At 37.1% G+C, this 20,126-nt stretch overlaps 1 protein-coding gene across 10 annotated transcripts in view; it reads left to right on the top strand.

The window, feature by feature from the left end:
* Positions 1-20,126, top strand: part of LOC101024293 (membrane-associated guanylate kinase, WW and PDZ domain-containing protein 2) — a 1,445,327-nt gene that overhangs the window by 1,221,409 nt on the left and 203,792 nt on the right. For all 10 annotated transcript variants that reach the window (XM_031665959.1, XM_031665957.1, XM_031665955.1 and 7 more), the window contains one exon: positions 5,048-5,686. In XM_031665959.1, coding sequence (XP_031521819.1) covers positions 5,048-5,686 — 639 coding nt within the window. The remainder of the gene's footprint in view (positions 1-5,047; positions 5,687-20,126) is intronic.

The following is a 20,126-nucleotide window of genomic DNA, read 5'->3' as shown; positions in this document are numbered from 1 at the left end:
TGGGTAACTTGGCAAAAACAGAAGTTAGAAACACTAAACTGGAGGTAGTACATTTAGCTATGAAATCTTTTCTGGTTTCCTCTGACTAAATCTTTCCATCCTTTATTCAGTGAGAATCTATCCTAAATACCTGAAGAATTCTCAACATAGTAACGATGCTCTGTATATAGTGCAGAGAAATCTTGGAACGGGTAGAACTCCCACAAAGGAACAAAGTCTGAGATGCATTTGCAAGCCTCAGACATGAGATAGGAGCAATGTCAGGAGGAGTGATGAAAGATACCTTTGAAGACGTGAGGAAGGAAATGAATTAGTAGGCATGAATTCATACATAGAAAGGAAGTGCACTTGAGGGTAAAGGGATAGCAGAATTTAACTAGAGGCAAGTAACAATTTGTAAGTTGTGAGTAGTGAAGATACCAGCTTCACAAGAATAACTTATTGGGTGGTGAAGACAAAGATAAGTTGGAAAGACTTAAACAGTTGATCAAGAGATCAAGTAGTTTGAACTTCATAGAGTAGACTGTAAGATGAGAATTGACTAGGAAGTAAATTAGTCTGGTCCAAGGTGGTGGTTAAGGAAGGCAGAGAGGGAGTGGTAAGTGAGAGATGTTGAAAAGAAGATTCTGTAGGCCACAGTGACTCAAAGAATGCGGGGGTAGAGGAAAGAGGTATAAAAATAACTAATTAAAGCAATGCTTTATGTAGAGTGCCCTATTTTATCCAAAATGATGATGTATCCTATTCTGTATTTTGATTCCCATGACTAAGAAAGAAAAAATTATCTTAGAACATCTTTTCATACAGGACAGCAGTTTTAAAGCTCCTGCTTCAACAAACTCATTCTACCTCACTTGCACTTTGAAATTCCATAAATGGCATTTAGGTTGTTTGAGACCAGACCTGTGGGACACCTAACTCATCACTCACACTCAATCTGACCAACAGGCCTAAAACTAACCTAAATATGGCCTGAAGTGAATGACCATTTAGGAAACAAAGTAAACTTTCCAGCAATATAGTAATGAAAATATATGCTTAGCTTTCAAAAGAAATGTATCTTATTTTTAATGCAGAAAAATTTTATAAAATTATAAGTATTTTCACAAGGATGATCTCATTTTCACAGTAGCTCTGCAAAAGAGGAAACGGAGGAGATATTTTTATTCTCATTTTATAAAAGAAGAAATTGAGAGATGGGGAGATCAAGTGTCTCTTCCAATTCTCCCTCTCAAGTAGGCCAACAGGTTAGGGCCAGAGCCAGTCTTCCTGATGACGTCCCTTTCTATGCTCTTAAACCCAATCTGTCTGAGGACTTGGCATGGCACTGTCAGATGACATATACCAGGTGTCTTATATTTTTATTTCACGACATGTAAATGACATTTATACAGCACAGTCTATAAATATTCTACCCAATGAATTCTATCTGAACAAGCAAATGTTTGCTGACATCCCCATCTACAAGAGTTTTGGCCATGACTTATTATCTAGACATCTATGTATTTTTTTTAAAGTGGGCAGTTGAGTACTGTCAAGTTGTTATATAGTTTTGTCCTGTGATAACTGGTCACTCATCTTTTGCATTCAGAAATCTTCTATCTTCATAAAGATATTGTTGCAGGGTTCTTTCTCACTTGCCTGATGACTTGAAAAATTGCTGTGAGTGGAAAATACCCATAAATTGTAAAAGGCAGTCTAAGAAACACAAATAGTTCTCACTCTGTTTCTAAATAGCAAGATCACATTAAAACTCAAAAATAGATAACATTAATCACTATAATTCAAACAACTACTCTTTAGACCTGGCAGGGAACCTTGAGAGCTTTCAACATGACCCTTAGTTCTTTTTTCCTATGAAATTCTGGCAGAGCAGAGGGAAGGAGAGAGCACGCTTGGGGACTAAGGAGTCTGTTAACAATGATTAAGGTTTGGGAGAGCATTAGAGGAAGTGGCATTTGTTCCCTTTCTCACTTTTACTTGGCCATTCAGAAACCCATCATTTCCACAATCATCTTTGACTGTAACTGTTGTGGGAATATCTTGGTAGGACTGTCCTGATTTTATGGAAGAACGTAAGGAAGGACAAATAGTAATTACTGAAATAGCAATCATCTGTTGCATAATAATTTATAGCTTAGAAACCGTTTCACCTGTATGATCTCATTCGTTGTTTCCCATAGAACAATAAGCTGCTGTTACTATTGCTCATCATTACTTCTAAAGAATCGGAGTCACAGAGGATTGAAGCCAGTTTGGGAAAGTTATACAGCTAGTAAGTGATGAAACTAGAACTCAGACCAAAGTCTTTCGACCTCATATCCCATGTGATCTCTACTATACCTTACAGCCTCCTAAACCTAAGGAGAATGTTGGATCAAGAATGAAAGTAGACATCAAAAATAGTCAATGAGTTTAAAAAAAAAAAAAAAACTCACTGAATAGGAAGATTGAGGAAACGAGGCATACCTAAGAGAAAATCCAAAAGGCCAATAAACATGAAAAGATGCTCACCCTCACTGGCAATCTGGGAAATGCAAATCAAAACTATGATCACATCCATTAGATTAGTAAAAATTAAGTATGAGAATACCAAGTACTATGTCAGATGTAAAGCAATGAAAATTTCAACACACTACCGATGGGAGTGTCAATTGATATGACCTCTTTTGTCGGCTGTTTGCCATTATCTAAAAAAGTTGAAGATGCACATGGTCTGTGCCAGCACAGGGTTCATGGCAGAGTTATTTTCAATAGCCACAAATTTGTCATAACTCCAGTGTCCACTAACAAAAGAATGGATGAATGTTATTAAGTAGTAATATAGCCATCAATAAATACTATATTATGATGAAAACTAATGAACTAGAGGCACAAGTATCAAAATAAATATCACAAACATATTTTAAGAAAAGTTATAGAATATTAAAATATATACCATTTACAAAAGGCTTAAAATATGTAAAAATACTTTCCAGGGATTATTATTTAGGGATTAGATACTATTTAGAGATATTATTTTTATGGACACCTAGATATGATATAAACTATAAAGTATATGTAAATAACAAACCTCAAGTAGGACATTGGTTACCTTGGAAAGGGCTGTAAAGGAAAGCAAGTTGGGGGAGAGGTGCTAGCCACGGGAGATTCAACTAAAACAAGCAATGTTCCAGTCATTAAGTTGGATGTTAGTATACAAGTATTTGTTGTTCTTTCAACCTTTTAAATGTGGAAAATAATATAACATTAAAACTAAAAGAAACAGGAGGAGAAAAAAATAGTCTATCTGAATTAGACACTTCTCTGGGATACTGAGATGAACAGAATCAATTAAAAACGATGCCCAAAGCATCCCCAGCTGCCACAGGCTGATGAGGAATTATAAGAGCAGTGAGGGAATGTCCACTCCAATTCAGTTCTGAGCCATGGACCCACGTTCCAGCCTCCACACCAGTACCCTCCCTGATAGACATTATGGAAAAGTGAAGTTTCATCTGACCAATCACATAGGTTGTGACATTTTCTAGAGGCAGACCTAATCTGGATCCCTGAAAATGTCTGCTTGACCTTTCTGTCAATTTGGGAAGAGGGACTGTTAATTAAGACAATGCTGTTAATTGTTTTATTCATTTTATGTTATACACCTACAAAAGACCAGAAAAGTAGTCAACTCTAAAAGTTCAACTCTGTTTTTCATTTTTGATGTTTGCAAGCTTGCTGGGCAAGGATGTCTTAGAATGAAATCCCTAGCCATTTGCACCTCCCATTCCAGAATTATTCTGATAAACTGATGTGTTCTGAGTTGTTTATTTGACAATCTGTGAAAACATGTCTTTTCATCCCTAATATACTCCTCAGCATAGTCAGGCACAATCTCAATTTGCAAGTTCAATTTTCAAGTATTATGGTTTGTGAAGATAAAAATAACAATCCATGATAAAATAGTTCTCCAAAAATAAAATTGTTATTCATACATAATTGAAAATTTTTTAAAACATTTATCTCAAACAGCCATGATTTTCTGCATTTTAAGCAGGAAAAAATTATTTCTCTGAACATGTTTTATAATGAATAATTTGCATTCAGGGCATTTCTAATCTAAAGTTAGCCTCTAACCAGTAGACCTCTGAAAATCTGTGATAGTTCACTGGGGAGAAAGGACAAGTGCCTTTATTGAAAATGATCCACAGAAATATTAGTTTATCTAAGATCAGAGGATGAACTATGGCAGCTTTCTGTTTGAAACCAAGGGTCTCAAATCTCTTCCATCCTATTTTAACAACAATCATATTAATAATAGTCTACGTTTATTGAGCACTGTGTGTCACACACTATGCCAAGTACTTTTCCTACATTATGTCATTTCATTCTGCCAACTTTACAAATGAAGAACTGTGGCTCAAAGCAGGTAACTTGGTCAATATTGCGTATCTGTTAAATAGTTGAGCCAAGATGTCAACCCAGCTCCCCAATCCCAAAACCTGCACTCTTGACCTTTGCTTGCATATACATGGAAGCTTTGTAATTACCTGCTATAGATGGAAAAAAATTAATAAATGGGTAAATTCTTTCTCTTCCATAAAAGAGAAAAAAGGCAATTGACTTATTAAACCTATACAAAAAAATGGTAGGGCTTTCTTTTTCATCTAAAACTCATGACCACTACTTCTCAATAGTTTGAAAATTCTATTAACTGAATTACACCGAAGATGGAAAATAAGATGAAAAAGAAGCATAGAGAATGTGCTTCTTCAAGGTACAAATTCTTCTAACCTTTTCTCTCAGAGCCTTTCTTTCTGAATATGAAGTTGTTTCTGAACTTCAAGAATAACCAAGTAGCTTTTTTTCAGCATTTGATCATTATATTTGTTGGCAGTCCTGTTGTAACCTTGAGTCACCTACAGTGATTTTAAGTATATTCTAATTGATTTTCTCACTGCTTACTGAGAAACAGCACCTCTCACTAGTCTCATAAATAATTCCATTTCTCTATGTCGATGTTAATTGAACTTACCTCATGTTGTCAATCTCTTTTTTCTTACAGGTGATGTCATTGTCTATATTAATGAAGTTTGTGTCCTTGGACACACTCATGCAGATGTTGTCAAACTTTTCCAGTCTGTTCCTATTGGTCAGAGTGTCAACCTGGTGTTGTGTCGTGGCTACCCTTTGCCCTTTGATCCTGAAGACCCTGCTAACAGCATGGTGCCACCCCTTGCAATAATGGAGAGGCCACCTCCAGTGATGGTCAATGGAAGACACAACTATGAAACATATTTGGAATACATTTCTCGGACCTCACAGTCAGTTCCAGATATAACAGATCGGCCGCCTCATTCTTTGCACTCCATTCCAGCTGATGGTCAGCTAGATGGCACATATCCACCGCCCGTCCATGATGACAATGTGTCTATGGCTTCATCTGGGGCCACCCAAGCTGAACTTATGACCTTAACCATTGTGAAAGGTGCCCAGGGCTTTGGCTTCACTATTGCCGACAGTCCTACAGGACAGCGAGTGAAACAAATACTTGACATTCAGGGATGCCCTGGCCTGTGTGAAGGTGACCTCATTGTTGAGATCAACCAGCAGAATGTACAGAACCTGAGCCATACAGAAGTAGTGGATATACTTAAGGACTGTCCCATTGGAAGCGAAACGTCTTTGATTATCCATCGAGGAGGTAAGGCAAACACTGGCTCAGCAATAAAATATATGGGTAAAATAGTAGGATCCTTTAATAATATTGTTAAAATGGAGATTTCCTTGGAGTTGAATGAAATTATACTTTAAAAAATAAAGCTTAAAGAGTAAGAGAGAAAAATACGAATTAAAGGAAGCTGTGTTTTTGAATTCTGAGAATATGTCTTTTTCTATTTTGTATTAAACACAATAATAGTTCTTTCAGTCTTACAAACATATTGATAGAAAGTTGGAGGGTAAAGATTAAATCCCCAAGTATGAATGTATTCTGTTTCAAAAGTTCATTCATGTATCAGTCGTGGAGAACTCAAACTGGTTTCCCATTGATTTAATTAAGAAACCTGCTTTTCCGATGGAAGCAATACTTTGAATCATGCTTAGGTTTCCAGGCTAGCAGGTGGAAGCTGGTTCAACCCCTCCCAAGCCCAAGCACAGTCTTGACAATACTCAGAAGGACCATGAACTGTGAGAGCTCTGAGAGCTGTGCTGCTGTCGAAAAATCTTTTGAAAGTTTGGAATGATGTTGTTTAGGACACTTCTGCTACTGCAGGGACTGCTCTAGAAACAATTACCCATAGTACCTCCCATGATCTAAGAAGAAAGTTACAGAACAGGGTGAGGGCTGAAGTTCTGGGCTGAGTGTCGTGGGCAAAGTATGGAAATAGGAACAGGGCCAAGTGTGGTAGAAGCTCTGAGCCCTGAATGTTTCTTCCCCTCTACCTTCTCTGTGGGGAAGGGAATGGGGTAAAGCACAGGGCCCCTTCTCCACATCTCTTCTGCTTTGTTCTGGATGACCAGTGAACCTGGACAGAAAAGGGAGGGAAGGGGCCATAGATAAAGAGAATACTATCTCGAAGAAAGAGTGTAAAGGAAAAGGATCAGGCTAAGCCCTGGTTTTCCTATTTGCCAATTTGTGGACTTAGGACACTGAAAGTCAATGAGCCTCAGCCGTGTCATCTGTTGCAATGGGATAATACTACTACCTAACCCAATGGTAGTGTTGTAGCCCAACATCTGCTCACTAAATGTCTGGCGAGTCTAAATTAATACCGAAGCTTCAGCATGGATGGGTCAAAAGGAACAGGACAATGAGGAACTCATGCATGAAGGACACACATGTGACCAACATGTGGTTGCCTATTCAAAGCACTCAAAACAGCCTGAAACTGTCAGTTTGAAAAGCAAGTGAAGGCACTCAAAGCTGAAAGAAAGTAGCACCTTTTATGATTTATTTGGCCCTCTCTGCAGGTGTTTTTCCTTCAAGGAAGTATTACATTGTTGATTCCTTGTCTGGAAACGGACAGCAAACACCAGGCATTTGTGAGCTGCACTCTATAAAGTCTTAGGTTCCTGTACTAAAAGGGAAATTCATATGATAGCAAAATAATCTTAAATGTGACCTTCTCAAGGCATTGTTACAAAATAGCAGTTGAATTCTGATAATTAAATGTTGGCAGGGTATTTTAATTTCTTGCATTGCTTAAGATTAAACATTCCTAATTAAACAGTCATATCTTCATAGTGTCCAATTGAAAATCAAATATTTGGAACAAGTTCTTGATATTAAAGGGTATCACAAAATCACTGTGCAGTATCTACTGTATGATTCATAGAAACAAATTTGGACACATTTTTTATATACAGCTTCTTCTAAAAGCATGACATAGCAGAAAAAAAGGTACTTTGAAATCCCTAATTTACATTATGGTAATTTGTCCTTTTCTGAAAACATGTATTGTATGCCTGCTATCAGCTAGGCTACCCTATTCTCACTTTTCCTTTACCCCCCATTTACTCCACAAGTAATCAAAGTGGTCTTTGCATTTGGGTTGTGTTTGAGGATGAGGGACTTGCTTTTTGTTTTTTGCCTAGCATAGCAAAATGCAGTATGCTGTGATGCTTAAAGTACTTCTAGTTGAAAACCTCTTGAGTTTACCCTGATTCCCACAATTTGCACTCATCTCTCTGAAATTAATAGGAACTAGCACCATGCTTAGGTGGCGAAATTCACTTTATCTTATTATGGGCTACTCAGAAGTGCCTATGACCTCATTGAGATAAGCAGACTCAAGAGCTGAGTTGCAGGCCTGGGTCCTTATATCAGGACTATGGGTGGTCGGCTGTTTTTAATTATTTACTAGAGTTTTTAGTTTATAAAGTAATAATGTACATGGTTTCACTTTTTTAAAGCAAATAATGTCAACAAGTATAAAATGAAAGTAATTTTCTGTCCTATCCCAGACTTTCAGTCCTTTCTCCCTGAGGCAAATATATTGTATGTAGTCACAGAAAGTTTATGGTCTGCTAGCACATGTGTGAATATATATAGTAAGTTTAATGTAGATGGGATACATGTGTGTTACTTTAAAATACCTTGGTTATTTGGTATTTGTTTTACATACACCATGTGGTATAATTTACATGCCACACAACACTCACCAGTGTAAGTGTATGCTCAGTAAGTTGCTAAAATGATATAGTTGTGCAACAATCATCATAATCCTTAGAACATCCATCATCCAGAGTTCCCTCAAACCCCAGGTAACCACTAATATGCTTTCTGAATAGTTTTGTCTTTCTATAAGTTTTCATAAATGGAATCATACAGTATGTAATATTTTGCTTAGCTTAATGCTGGTGAGAGTTCCCTGTGTCGGTGCAGGTTTAAGTGGTTTGTTTCTTTTATGGCTGCTTAGTATTCCATTGTACAGATCCACTCCATTTTCATGTCCATTCATTAGTGTATGGACATTTGAGTTGTTTTCGGGTTTTGACGTTTATGAATCATGTTGTTATGAACATTTGGATACACGTGTTTGTGTGTGCTTATGTTTTCATTTTCTTGGGTAGATACCTAGGAGTGGTATTGCTCAACTGTAAGAAGAATATATATTTAAATTGTTAAGAAATAGAACATTTTCCAAAACAGCTGTTGTACAAATTTCCAATTGCTGCCCATTGTTGCCCACATTTGATATAATCAGTCTTTTTTATTGTTATTCTAATGAGCATGTAGTGACATCTTTATGTGGTTTTAATTTACATTTCTCTAATCCTTTTACATGTTTGCCATGTTTTCATGTGTTTATTAGCATTCATATATCTTCAGTAGCATGTCTATTCAAATAATTTGCCTATATTGTGCTGTCCTTTTAAGTTTTATTAAGTTATAAAAGTTCTTCCTTTATAAGCTATGTGATTTGCAGGTATTTTCTGTCTATGGCTTGTCTTTTCACTTTCTTAGTGGTGCCTTTGAGGCACACAAGTGTTTCTGTTAAAATCCAATTTATCAATTTTTTTTTCTTTTTTTTGAGACAGAGTCTTGCTCTGTTGCCCAGGCTGGAGTGCAGTGGTGTGATCTTGGCTCACTGCAAGCTCTGCCTCCTGAGTTCAAGTGACTCTTCTGCCTCAGCCTCGCGAGTAGCTGGAATTACAGGTGCATGCCACCATGCCTGGCTACTTTTTTGTATTTTTGGTAGAGACAGGGTTTCACCATGTTGGCCGGGATGGTCTCAATATCCTGACCTACCTCGTGATCCACCTGCCTCGGCCTCTTAAAGTGCTGGGATTACAGGCGTGAGCCACCGTGCCTGGCCCAAGTATTTTTTTTCTTGTATGGATCCTTCTTTTGGTGTTATATCTAAGAAATCTCCTGACCCAAGATTTTTTGTGTTTTCTTCTAAAAATTGTAAACCTTTAGCTCATTTATTTAGGTCTATAAACAATTTTAAGATAATTTTTGTGTATACTGTCAATTAAGGGCCTAACTTCATTTTTTTTTTTTTTTTTTTTTTTTGCTTATGTATATCCAACAATCACTCTAGCACCATTTGTTGAAAAAGCTATTTTTCATTGAATTCCCTTGACACTTTTGTCAAAAATGAACATAAATGTGGAGGTTTATTTCTAGATGCCCTATTCCATTCCATTGATCTGTTTGTCTATTCTTGTGCTAATACCATGCTCTCTATGTTACTTTAGCTTTCTATTAAGTCTTAAAACCAGAGGTGTTAGTCCTCCAACTTTTTCTCCTTTTTCAGAATAATTTGGCTACTCTAGGTCCTTGGCATTTCCATAGACATTCTAGTATTGGATTGTTTTTTCATTTTTGTTTTTGTTTTTAAGAGACAGGGTCTCACTCTGTTGTCTAAGCTACAGTACAGTGGTGCAATCATAGCTCACTGCTGCCTCAAAATCCTGGGCTCAAGTGATCCTTCACCTCAGCCTTTCCAGTAGGTAGGACTACAGGCACATGCCACTGTACCTGGCTTTTTAAATGTTCTTTTAGTGATGAAATCTCACTGTGTTTCCCAGGGGTGTCTAGAGCTCCTGGGCTCAAGCAATCCTCCTGCCTCTACCTCCCAAAGAGCTGGGATTACAGGAATGAGTCACTGTGCCTGGCCTAGGATTGCCTTTTTAATTATTTGGCCTGCTGAGATTTGGGTGTTACATTGAATCTTTAGAACTATTTGTGGAAAATTGCCAACACTGAACCTTTTAATTCATAGGTAGTGTATCTCTTCACTTATTTGGATCTTTAATTTCTCTCAGCAATAGTTTGTAGTTTTCAATGTACAGATCTTGTACTTTTGTTCATTTTATTTCTAGCTATTTTATTCTTGTTGATGTTATTGTCAATGGAATTGTTTTATGTCTTTTCAGGTTGTTTATTGCTAATATATAGAAATGCATTTGTTTTTCATTTTTGATTTTGTACACTGCAATTTTATTAAACTGACTTTTTAAGTCTGGAGGTTTTTTTGTAGACTCCATATTTTCTATGTAGTTATTATACCATCTGGTAATAAAGACAGTTTCACTTCTTCCTTTCCAATTTGTATGCCTTTGACTTATTTTCCTTGCATTATTACACTTGCTTGAACTTCCCAGAATGATATTGAGTACAAGAGAGGTGAGCAGATATCCTTACCTTGTCACCAATTTTAGAAAGAAAATGTTAGTCTTGCATCATTACATCTGATTTTAGGGCAGGATTTTTATATGCCCTTCATCAGGTAGAGAAAGTTGTCTTCTGTTCTTAGTTTGCTGGAAATTTAAATAATCAGTGGGTCTTGGTTTTTATCGAATATTTTTGCTGCAGTTATTGGGATGATCCTGTAGTTTTTGTGCTTTTTAAATATGGTATATTATATAACATGATATTTAGATATTGAACTAATTTAACATTCCTGGAATAACAACCCTACTTGATCATGGTATATAACTTTGTGTATGTTGCTGAATTTCATTTGCTCATATTTTGTTAAGGATTTTTTTAACCTGTTTCGGGGAAGATTTTTCTGTTTTCTTTTCATATGATGTATTTCTCTGGCTTTGGTGTCAGGATAATAGCAGCTTCATAAAATGAGTAGGAAAGTGTTCCCTCTCCCTCTATTTTTTGAAAGAGTTTGTGTAGGGTTGATATTATTTCTTCCTTAGAAGTCTGATAGAATTCACCAGGGAAGTCATCTGGTCTGAGCTTTTATTTGTAGGAAGATTTTTATTGTTAATTCCACTTCTTTTCCTGATTTAATGTTTTCTTCTTAAATCAGTTTTGGTAATTTATGTACTTCTAGAAATTTTTACAATTCATCTAAGTTGTTGAATTAGCATAAAGTTTTTAATAAAATTTTATGTAATTCCTTTTTAAGAACCAACTTTTGAAATTGCTGATTTTCTGTTTTCCATTTGAACATTTTCCACTCTGGTAGTTATAGTTTTTTCTCTCCAACTTACTTCTTGTTTGATTTACTTTTCCTTTTCTGTCTTCTTGAGGCAGAAGCTTAGAGGATTAATGATTCCATTTCTTTCTGACAAAATCACTTACAGCTATAAATTTCACTCCAACTACTTCTTTAGCTAAATTCCATAAATTTTACTATGTTGTGTTTTCCTTTTTCACTCAGTCCAAGATATTTTATTTCCCTTGTAATTTCTTTTTTGACCTATAGGTTACTTAGAAAAGTGTTGATTCTTCCAACGTTTGGAATTTCCCAAATCTTTTTCTATTGTTGATTTCTAATAATTTCATTGTTAAAGAGAACATGTTTTGTATTATTTTCATCCTGTTAAGTATATTACAGTTGTATATGCCCTAGTGCCTTACTTTAATATTCTTTTGGAGGGTTTTATATATTAGTTCAGAAATACATCTTGTTTGTAAAACATAATCAGATTCCCACTAATGCTAATGGATATTGTTGTTGCTTTCAGGTTTTTTCTATTAGAAAAATGATGTATCTTTTTAATCTATTTTTAATTGACACTTAATAATTGTACATATTTATGGGGTATATGATGTTTCAACACATGTATATGCTGTATAATCATCAAATCAGGGTAAGTAAATCCATCATCTCAAACATTTATTTCTTTGTGGTGAAAACATTCAAAATCCTCTATCTACTTTGAAATATACATTATTGGTGACTATAGTCAACCTAATGTGCAATAGAACACAGGAACTATTTTCTCCTAACAGTAACTTTGTGTCCTTTGCACAACCTCCCCCAACCCCTCCTTCCCACTACCCTCCTCAGCCACTGCTATCCACTATTCTATTCTCTACTTTTATGAGATGAACTTTTTTATATTCTGTATATAAGTGAGATCATTCAGTATTTGTCTTTCTGGACCTGGCATACTTAATGTAACATCCTCCAGGTTTATTCATGTTGTTGCAAATGACAGGATTTCATTCTCTTTTATGGCTGAGTAGTATTTCATTGTGTAGATTTGCCACATTTTATTTAACTATTCATCCATTGATGGACACTTGGGTTGGTTCCATATCTTGGCTATTGCAAATATGTAGTGCTTCAGTAAATATAGAAGTGAAGATAACTCTGTGACATTCGTTATATTTTCTTCAGATATATACCCCGTAGAATTACTGATCATGCAGTAGTTCTATTTTTAATATTTTAAGAAACCTCCATACTGTTTTCTATAATGGCTATACTAATGTACATTGCCATCAACAGTGTGCAAGGGTTCCCTTTTCTCCACATCCTCACCAACACTTGCTATCTTTTGTCTTTTTGCTAATAGCTATCTTAACAGATTGAGGTGATATCACACTGTGGTTTCTATTTGTATTTCCCTGGTAATTAGTGATGGAGAGCAGTTTTTCATATAACTGTTAGCCATTCATATGTCTTTTCAGAAATGTCTATTCAGGTCTTTCGCACTTCTTTTATTTTATTTTTTTTTTTTTTTAGCTGTTAAGCTGTTTAAGTTCCTTGTATATTTTGGATATTAACTTCTTGTCAGATTAATAGTTTGCAAATATTTTCTTGTATTTTGTTGGTTGTCTCCTCACTCTGTTGATTGTTCTTTTTCAGTATGGAATCTTTTTAATTGGATGTAATCTTATTTGCCTACTTTTTTGAGACATATCCAAAAAACACTGTCTAAGCCAATATCATGAAGAACCTCCCCACAGTTTTCCTATAATACTTTCATAGTTTTGGATCTTACATTTAAGTTTTTAATGCATTTTTATTTGATTTTTGTAGAGATAGAAGTCTAGTTTTATTTCCAATTTTCTCAGCACCATTTATCAAGCTGTGCTTTCCCCAATGCGTCTCTTTTATCTGATGTAAGTACAGCCACTCCTACTCTTTTGGTTACTGTTTGCCTAGAATATCTTCTTCCATCACTTTATTTTCAGCCTCTGTGTGTCCTTAAGGTTAATGTGAGGCTTTTGTAAGAAGCATATCACTGGATCTTGTTTTTTAAACTATTCAGCAAACCTGTCTTTTGATTGGAGATTTCAATCCATTTACATTCAAAGTATTTATTGATAGATAAGGACTTATGACTGATGTTTTGTTAATGGTTCACAGTAGAGATGTGTATAATTTACAGAGCAACATAACATTATTGAATTACTCTGGATTTGATATATTTGCCCTTATCAGTGAATGTTGTACTTTCATATGTTTTCATTTCTACTTGAAGAACTCCCTTAAGCATTTGATGTAAGGAAGATGTAGGGGAATGACTTCCCTCAACTTTTGCTTGCTCAGGAAAGACTTTCAGCACTTTCAATATCATCCCCTTCTTTCTTGGCCTCTGGGGTTTCTGCTGAGACATCTGTTTGCAGCCTAATGGTAGTTCCCTTATATATGACTTGACATTTTTCTCATTGCTGCTTTTTAAATTCTTACTTTGTTTTTGACTTTTGACCATTTAATTGCACTTTGCCTCAGTGAGGATCTCTCTAGGTTGAGTCTGTTTGGGAACCTGTTAGCTTCATGAATCTGGATGTTCGTATCTCTTCCAAGACTTGGGAAGTTTTCACCTATTATTTTATAATTACAGGTAAGCTTTCTGTTCCTATCTTTGTCTCTTCTTTTTCTGAAACTCTCATAATGCAAATGTTTTCTCATTTAATGGTATCCCAGAACTCCCATAGGCTGTTTTCACTTTTTTATTGTTTTGGGGTTTCGTTTTTGTTGTTTTCCCCTCTTATTGGGTAATTTCAAAAGACCTATCTTCAAGTTCAGAGATTCTTTCTTCTGCTTGATCTAGTCTGCTGCTGAAGATCTATATAGTATGTTTATCATTTCATTCATTAAATTCTTCAGCTCCAAGATTTCTATTGGTTCTTTTTTAGATATCCATCTCTTTGTTAAATTTCTCTTTGAGATCATGAACTGTTTCTCTGATTTTTTTTCAACTGTCTATCTGTATTCTCTTGTATTACACTGAGTTTATTAAAGACCATTATTTTTAATTCCTTTTCAGACAATTTATAAATTTCCCTTTTTTGGAGGTTGCAGAGAGTTATTGTGTTCCTTTGGTAGGGTCATATTTTCACCTCCAAATGAGTCTTAGTATGCCAGCTGAAAAAGATGTAGTGGCTAGTTCCAAGTATATTCAGTGGTATAGTCTTTGTACAGATTCTTCAGCTGCAATCAACATTTGAGATGACGTCTCAGCAGCCTAGGCTATAGGAGTTTGTGGTAGCAGCAGTGGTAGCATAGATTGCCAGGGTTCTTGGTGGCAAGAGTTTTGAGACTGTCCTGATCATGTTTTCTCCACAATGGGCAGACTTAGCTGAATGAATCCCTCTTGCTGTTGGGTCTGACATGATCAATATGCAGCTGCAGCAGCACTGGGCTCCAGGATACAGGTGTCAGAGCAGCTGTGAACCTGATGTCCTGGGTTCAAGATCTTGCCAACCTATTGTAACAACTGGGTCTTGTGCTATAGGTTTACTCTGAGGCAGAGTTGGATAGTGATTACCCACAGAGCCAGGGTCTGTGACTCTGAGGCAACCTCCAGCAGCTTAGGCCCAGGGGACCAGATGATAGCTATGTCTCTGACCCTGAGGGCAGGGCACAGCACTGGCCTGGCTCCAGGAAAGAAGGGATGCTATGGAGATTTGGCCCTGGTGAAGGGTTTGTCTCGGCAGCTCAGACTCTAAGGAGCTAGTTTGACTCCAGGGAAGCAGGGTACCAGTTGTTTAGCATGCGGGCCAGGGTGTCTCAGCCCAGCCAATGCTGTTTCTCTGGGATGCAGGGTTTCTATCAGCTCAGCCCAGCTTCACCAGGACACTAATTCTTTTGGAGGCAATGTGCTGTTTCAGCTCAGTCCCAGGAGATGTGACTGCTCTGAGTGGCCAAGACATCATTTCCCAGGAGGCAGGGCACATCTTCAACTCAGGCACTGGTGGGACATGACTGCTGGACAGCCAAGGCACCGTTTCCCCAGGATGAAGGGCACTATTTCAGCTCAGGTACGGGGGAGCTGGGTGTAGCAGTTACTGGGAGGGGTAGATGAAGCTGCTTTGTCAATCCACTGTTTTCCTGGGAGGCAGTGCACAGCTTTATTTTGGGCCCTAATTGACAAGATGCAGCAACCACTGGGAAGGGTAGATAGAGTAGCCCTACAGCAGCTTGGCCTCACAGGGTAGGGTATGGTAGAAACTCCTCTCAGGGATGCTGAACCACTGAACAGGGGTGGCTCCATGGTGGCTAAGCCCTTAGGCGCAGAAGAGTGCCATGGTCACTCACCCCCAGAGCAGATCATACTCTAGCAGTAGCTCTGATTCCAAGATTGCAAAGCATAGAAGCCATGTGGGTCAAAGGGGTCAAGGCACCGTGTTGGCTTCTTTTCTGGAGGGAGCACGGCTGTGTGGACTCCTGACACCTCCTTCAGCTGAGTTCAGTGTGTGTGAGGACTGCAGAAGTCCCCATTGGTGAGGACTACAGGTGTCCAAGGTGTTGATGGGGGATGCTTGGGTCCACCTGCTTACTTTTTCCTCACAGGGAGAAGTCCCTCCTGGTTCAGGGCTGAGCCCAGCTGGGAGGTGAGGTGGTGGAGGCCAGGGGTTTCCTTCCATTCTCTGTGGGGCCATCCTAGATGTCTGTGCTCTACGAGGTTTCTGCTATTCCTTTGATGTACACTGGTGCTCTCCTTTAGTTATTTTCATCGAAATGTAGTTATTTATCTGTTGTTTGGACTGTCTTGTGGGGTAGGGACAAGTACTAAGGGTTTCTAGTTGACCATCTTGCCCCTTTCTTAGTTTCACGAAATACTTTTTGAATGCCCATGATGTGCTAGGCACTTTTTTGGCACTAGAGATAAAGTAACAAACAAAGCCAATCACATCCTTTTTCTCATGGAATTGATATTATTAGAGACAAAAAAATATCAACATAAATATGTCCTTAGTTTGCTTTTTACATTTATATCTCCTACGCTCTGGAGTTTTATCCTTGAATATCAATCTTATGCCCAGCTCCCTTACTGAGTTATCTTACTGTTTCTCATCATTTTTTCAGTTCATTTCATGGTATTTGGGGGCATACAATAACACCACCTACAAATAACAATCACTTTGCCTCCTTCTTTCTTATTTGCATACCTTTGATTTGTATTATATACATGTCACTTAATAGTGAGGATTATGGAAATTTCTATCCATTTCCTGACTTAAATGGAAAGTCTCATTTTACACTCTTAAATACAATACTGGCCTTCAATTTAAGATTAATATTTGCCATGCTAAGGAAATACCTCTCAATTCCCATTTGATTCAGAATCTATATCAAAAATGGGTAATAAATTTTATCCAACGTTTTTGGTATCTTTGGAGATGATTATTATTTTCTCCTTTGACTTATCACTCTGATGAGTTGCATTAAGGGACTGATTAGCATTAAGCTATCCTTTCATTCTTGGAATAAACTATGTTCAATCATATTATGCTTATAATATGCTCCTAAATTCTATTTGTTTACATATAATTTTGCATCAACTTTAAATGACATTGGCCTAAACTTTCCTTTTTGTTATATTTTTTGCCATCAGATTTTACTATTAAAGTTATGCTGATGTCTTAAAAGCAATCAATACCCTTTGTCTGCTGAGAAATAATTTAATTATCTTCAAAGTTATCTATTCCTTGCAGACATACATCGTTGCAAGTATCTAGTTCTGGTGTGTTGGGTTTTGTTTTTTGTTTGGTTTGGTTTGGTTTAGTGGGAGGAAGGGTACCCCTTTAGAACTTTTCAATTTCTTCCATAGTAATTAATTTTTTTAGAGTTTCTGTCTTGCCGGGGTTCAGTTTTTACAATGCATGTTATCCTACAAGTTGTCTCTTTTATTCAGGTTTTCAAATGTATTTAAGTTGAATTAAAATCAAATATTCTCCGTTTTCTTCTAGTTTCCACTTTACCTGAAGTAGTTATATTTTTTTCTTTTTTTTTTAATTTAAATAGAAATGAGGTCTTGCTATGTTCACCAGGCTGGTCTCAAACTCCTGGCCTCAAGTGATCTTCCCATCTTGGCCTCCAAAAGTGCTGCAATTCCAGGTGTGAGCTACCATGCCTGGCCCTTATTTCTTATTAGTGCTTTTTCTTAAATAGGTTGGCTAATGGTTTTTCTATTTTAATGGCTTAGGAAACATACATACTAGTTTATTTATAAATAATTTATTGGCTGATGCCCAACCTAGTGTGGAACAGGGAATAATTACACTCTGCTCAAGGACACTGTTGTTTGATGTCTGGAATATGACAAACCCAGAGTGATTACCATAATCAAGCCTTATTATATATTTTATTCATGTTTTTATTAAAATGTAACAAAGTCTTCTTAATTTGTGAACTTCCTGTTAATTGCAGTTGACCAGTTTTCTTCTTCCTAGTTCTATAAAACATGATCCCCCAAAGTTTTCACTAAATCAGTATATTCTCTTCTTACGCTGACAATATATTAACTGGTATGGATAATACACTTTTTTTTTTTTTACATTCAAAGAGAATTCAGAGTATTTAAGCAGTATCGTAGACTATATCAGAGCTTTGAGAGAAAAGTAGAAAATTAAGGACCCAGAGAATTGTGTTTTTGCTTTAAAATTTTAAAAAGCCTATTATCAGAGAAAACCATTGTACCACAATTTTTAAACTGCACAGATAAAACATTACAAGTACAGCTATAAGTATTAATATAATAGTGCTAATACTTTTTTCTAAAAAAATATTCAGAAGTTTCTTTGAATTTACAGAAAAAAATGTGCAAGTATAATACACATAACACCATATACCGTCTACCCACATTGCTATTAACATTTTGCCCCATTTGTTTTATAAGAGTGTGTGTGTGTGTGTGTGTGTGTGTGTATGGGTGTATGTATCTGAACCATTTGAGGGTAGGTTGCATATATCATGCTCCTTTACCCCCAAATATTTTAGAGGTTGTTTCATGTTGCTATTGTTTGGAGAAATATTTAAGCAGCTAGTTTGGTAATGCTATATAGTGGTATAAAAGATACTTTATATTTATTTATTTATTTTGAAACAGGGTCTCACTCTTCACTGGAATGCAGTGGCACAATCATAGCTCACTGCTGCCTTGACCTCCTGGGCACAAGCGATCCTCCCACCTCAGCCTTTCAAGTAGCTGAGACCACAGGCATATGGCACCATGCCTGGCTAATTTTTGTATTTTTTGTAACGTTTCAACATGTTGCCCAGGTTGGTCTTGAACTCCTTAGCTCAAGCAGTTCACCTGCATCAGCCTCCCAATGTGCTGGGATTACAGGCATGAGCCACCACACCTGGCCAAAGATAAAGAATCACTTAGAATTTAAAAAGCACCAAGACCACAACAACAACAGACTTAGGAAGTTATCAAAACAGATTTAAGTTACAAAAGAGAATAGTTATCACTAATAAAGGTCTAATATAGAAATGTTTCTGAGAGAGAAAAGCACCAGGTATTTGAAAAGATTTATATCCAGGGAGATTAGGAGAAAATCAAAGTGGATATTCCACATTCAATTATTATATAATCCCACTTTGCATTTGAAGTCAGCAGAGATAAAGCATATATGACAGAGAAAACTAAGTCACAAATCCACAGTATGAGTTGTGAATGACATGGGATACTGGCTACTGTATTAACAAATATACCATGAAGTCTTAGCGACTTAATAAAAGTTTATTTCTCACTCACAAAAGTTGCAGTGCATGTGTTCCTGGATGGCAGATCTCCTGGGCACCTCCCCTCCATGCAGTGGCTCAGGGAACCAGGCTTTCTTCTGATGAAGATTCATGCCCTAGGACCTGAGCATCCCTCTCTGGGTCCTCTCTAACTAACTCACAGCTAAAAATAAGACCAAAAGAGCAAAGTGTCATGCAAGAGGCTTTAGGAGCCAGCCCAGGAAGGGGTGTACATCACTTTCTGCCACAGTCAATTGGCCAGAACTCAGTTCTAGTTCCCATTGGTCATAAGAGACTGGAAAAGGTAGTACATGTTCTTGTGTGCCCAGGAATTAAAAAATGGTTTGGGGTCAAACATGTGGTAGACACTCTGCCCTTGCTATTCCTTATGTGCTGTCTATACCCTGACCTGCACATCAAGGATATATAACGACTGATCATGTCACATCATCAAGTGAAATCTTTTTTTTTTTTTTTTTTGGAGACGGGGTCTCGCTCTGTCATCCAGGCTGGAGTGCAGTGACACGATCTCGGCTCACTGCAGCCTCCACCTCCTGGGTTCAAGCGATCCTCCTGCCTCTGCCTCCTGAGAAGCTGGAATTACAGGTACACACCACCACACCCTGCTAATTTTGTTTTTTATTATTACTAGAGACAGGGTTTCACCATGTTGGCCAGGCTGGTCTCGAACTTCTGACCTCAAGTGATTCACCTGCCTCAGACTCCCAAAGTGTAGGGATTACAGGTGTGAGCCACGGCACCTGGCCATGAAATCTTTTTTCTAACATGGTATAGTGATGTGATTTATTCTAGCTTTGTGAGGTATACTCAAGTCACTGGTATATGTATTAAAATTCACAAGGTATCCTAACAGACTGAGAGTTGATAATTGACCCAAGTTCAGTGTATCTGTGCAAAGGGATGAGCAATTCCGGGGTCCCCCAAATGTGAGAAATCTGAGTA

Source organism: Papio anubis, chromosome 4 (genome assembly GCF_008728515.1).
Source record: "Papio anubis isolate 15944 chromosome 4, Panubis1.0, whole genome shotgun sequence".
In the NCBI taxonomy this organism is placed as follows: domain Eukaryota; kingdom Metazoa; phylum Chordata; class Mammalia; order Primates; family Cercopithecidae; genus Papio; species Papio anubis.
The sequence above is the reverse complement of the archived record's forward strand: the minus strand, read 5'-3'. Positions and strand labels throughout refer to the sequence as shown.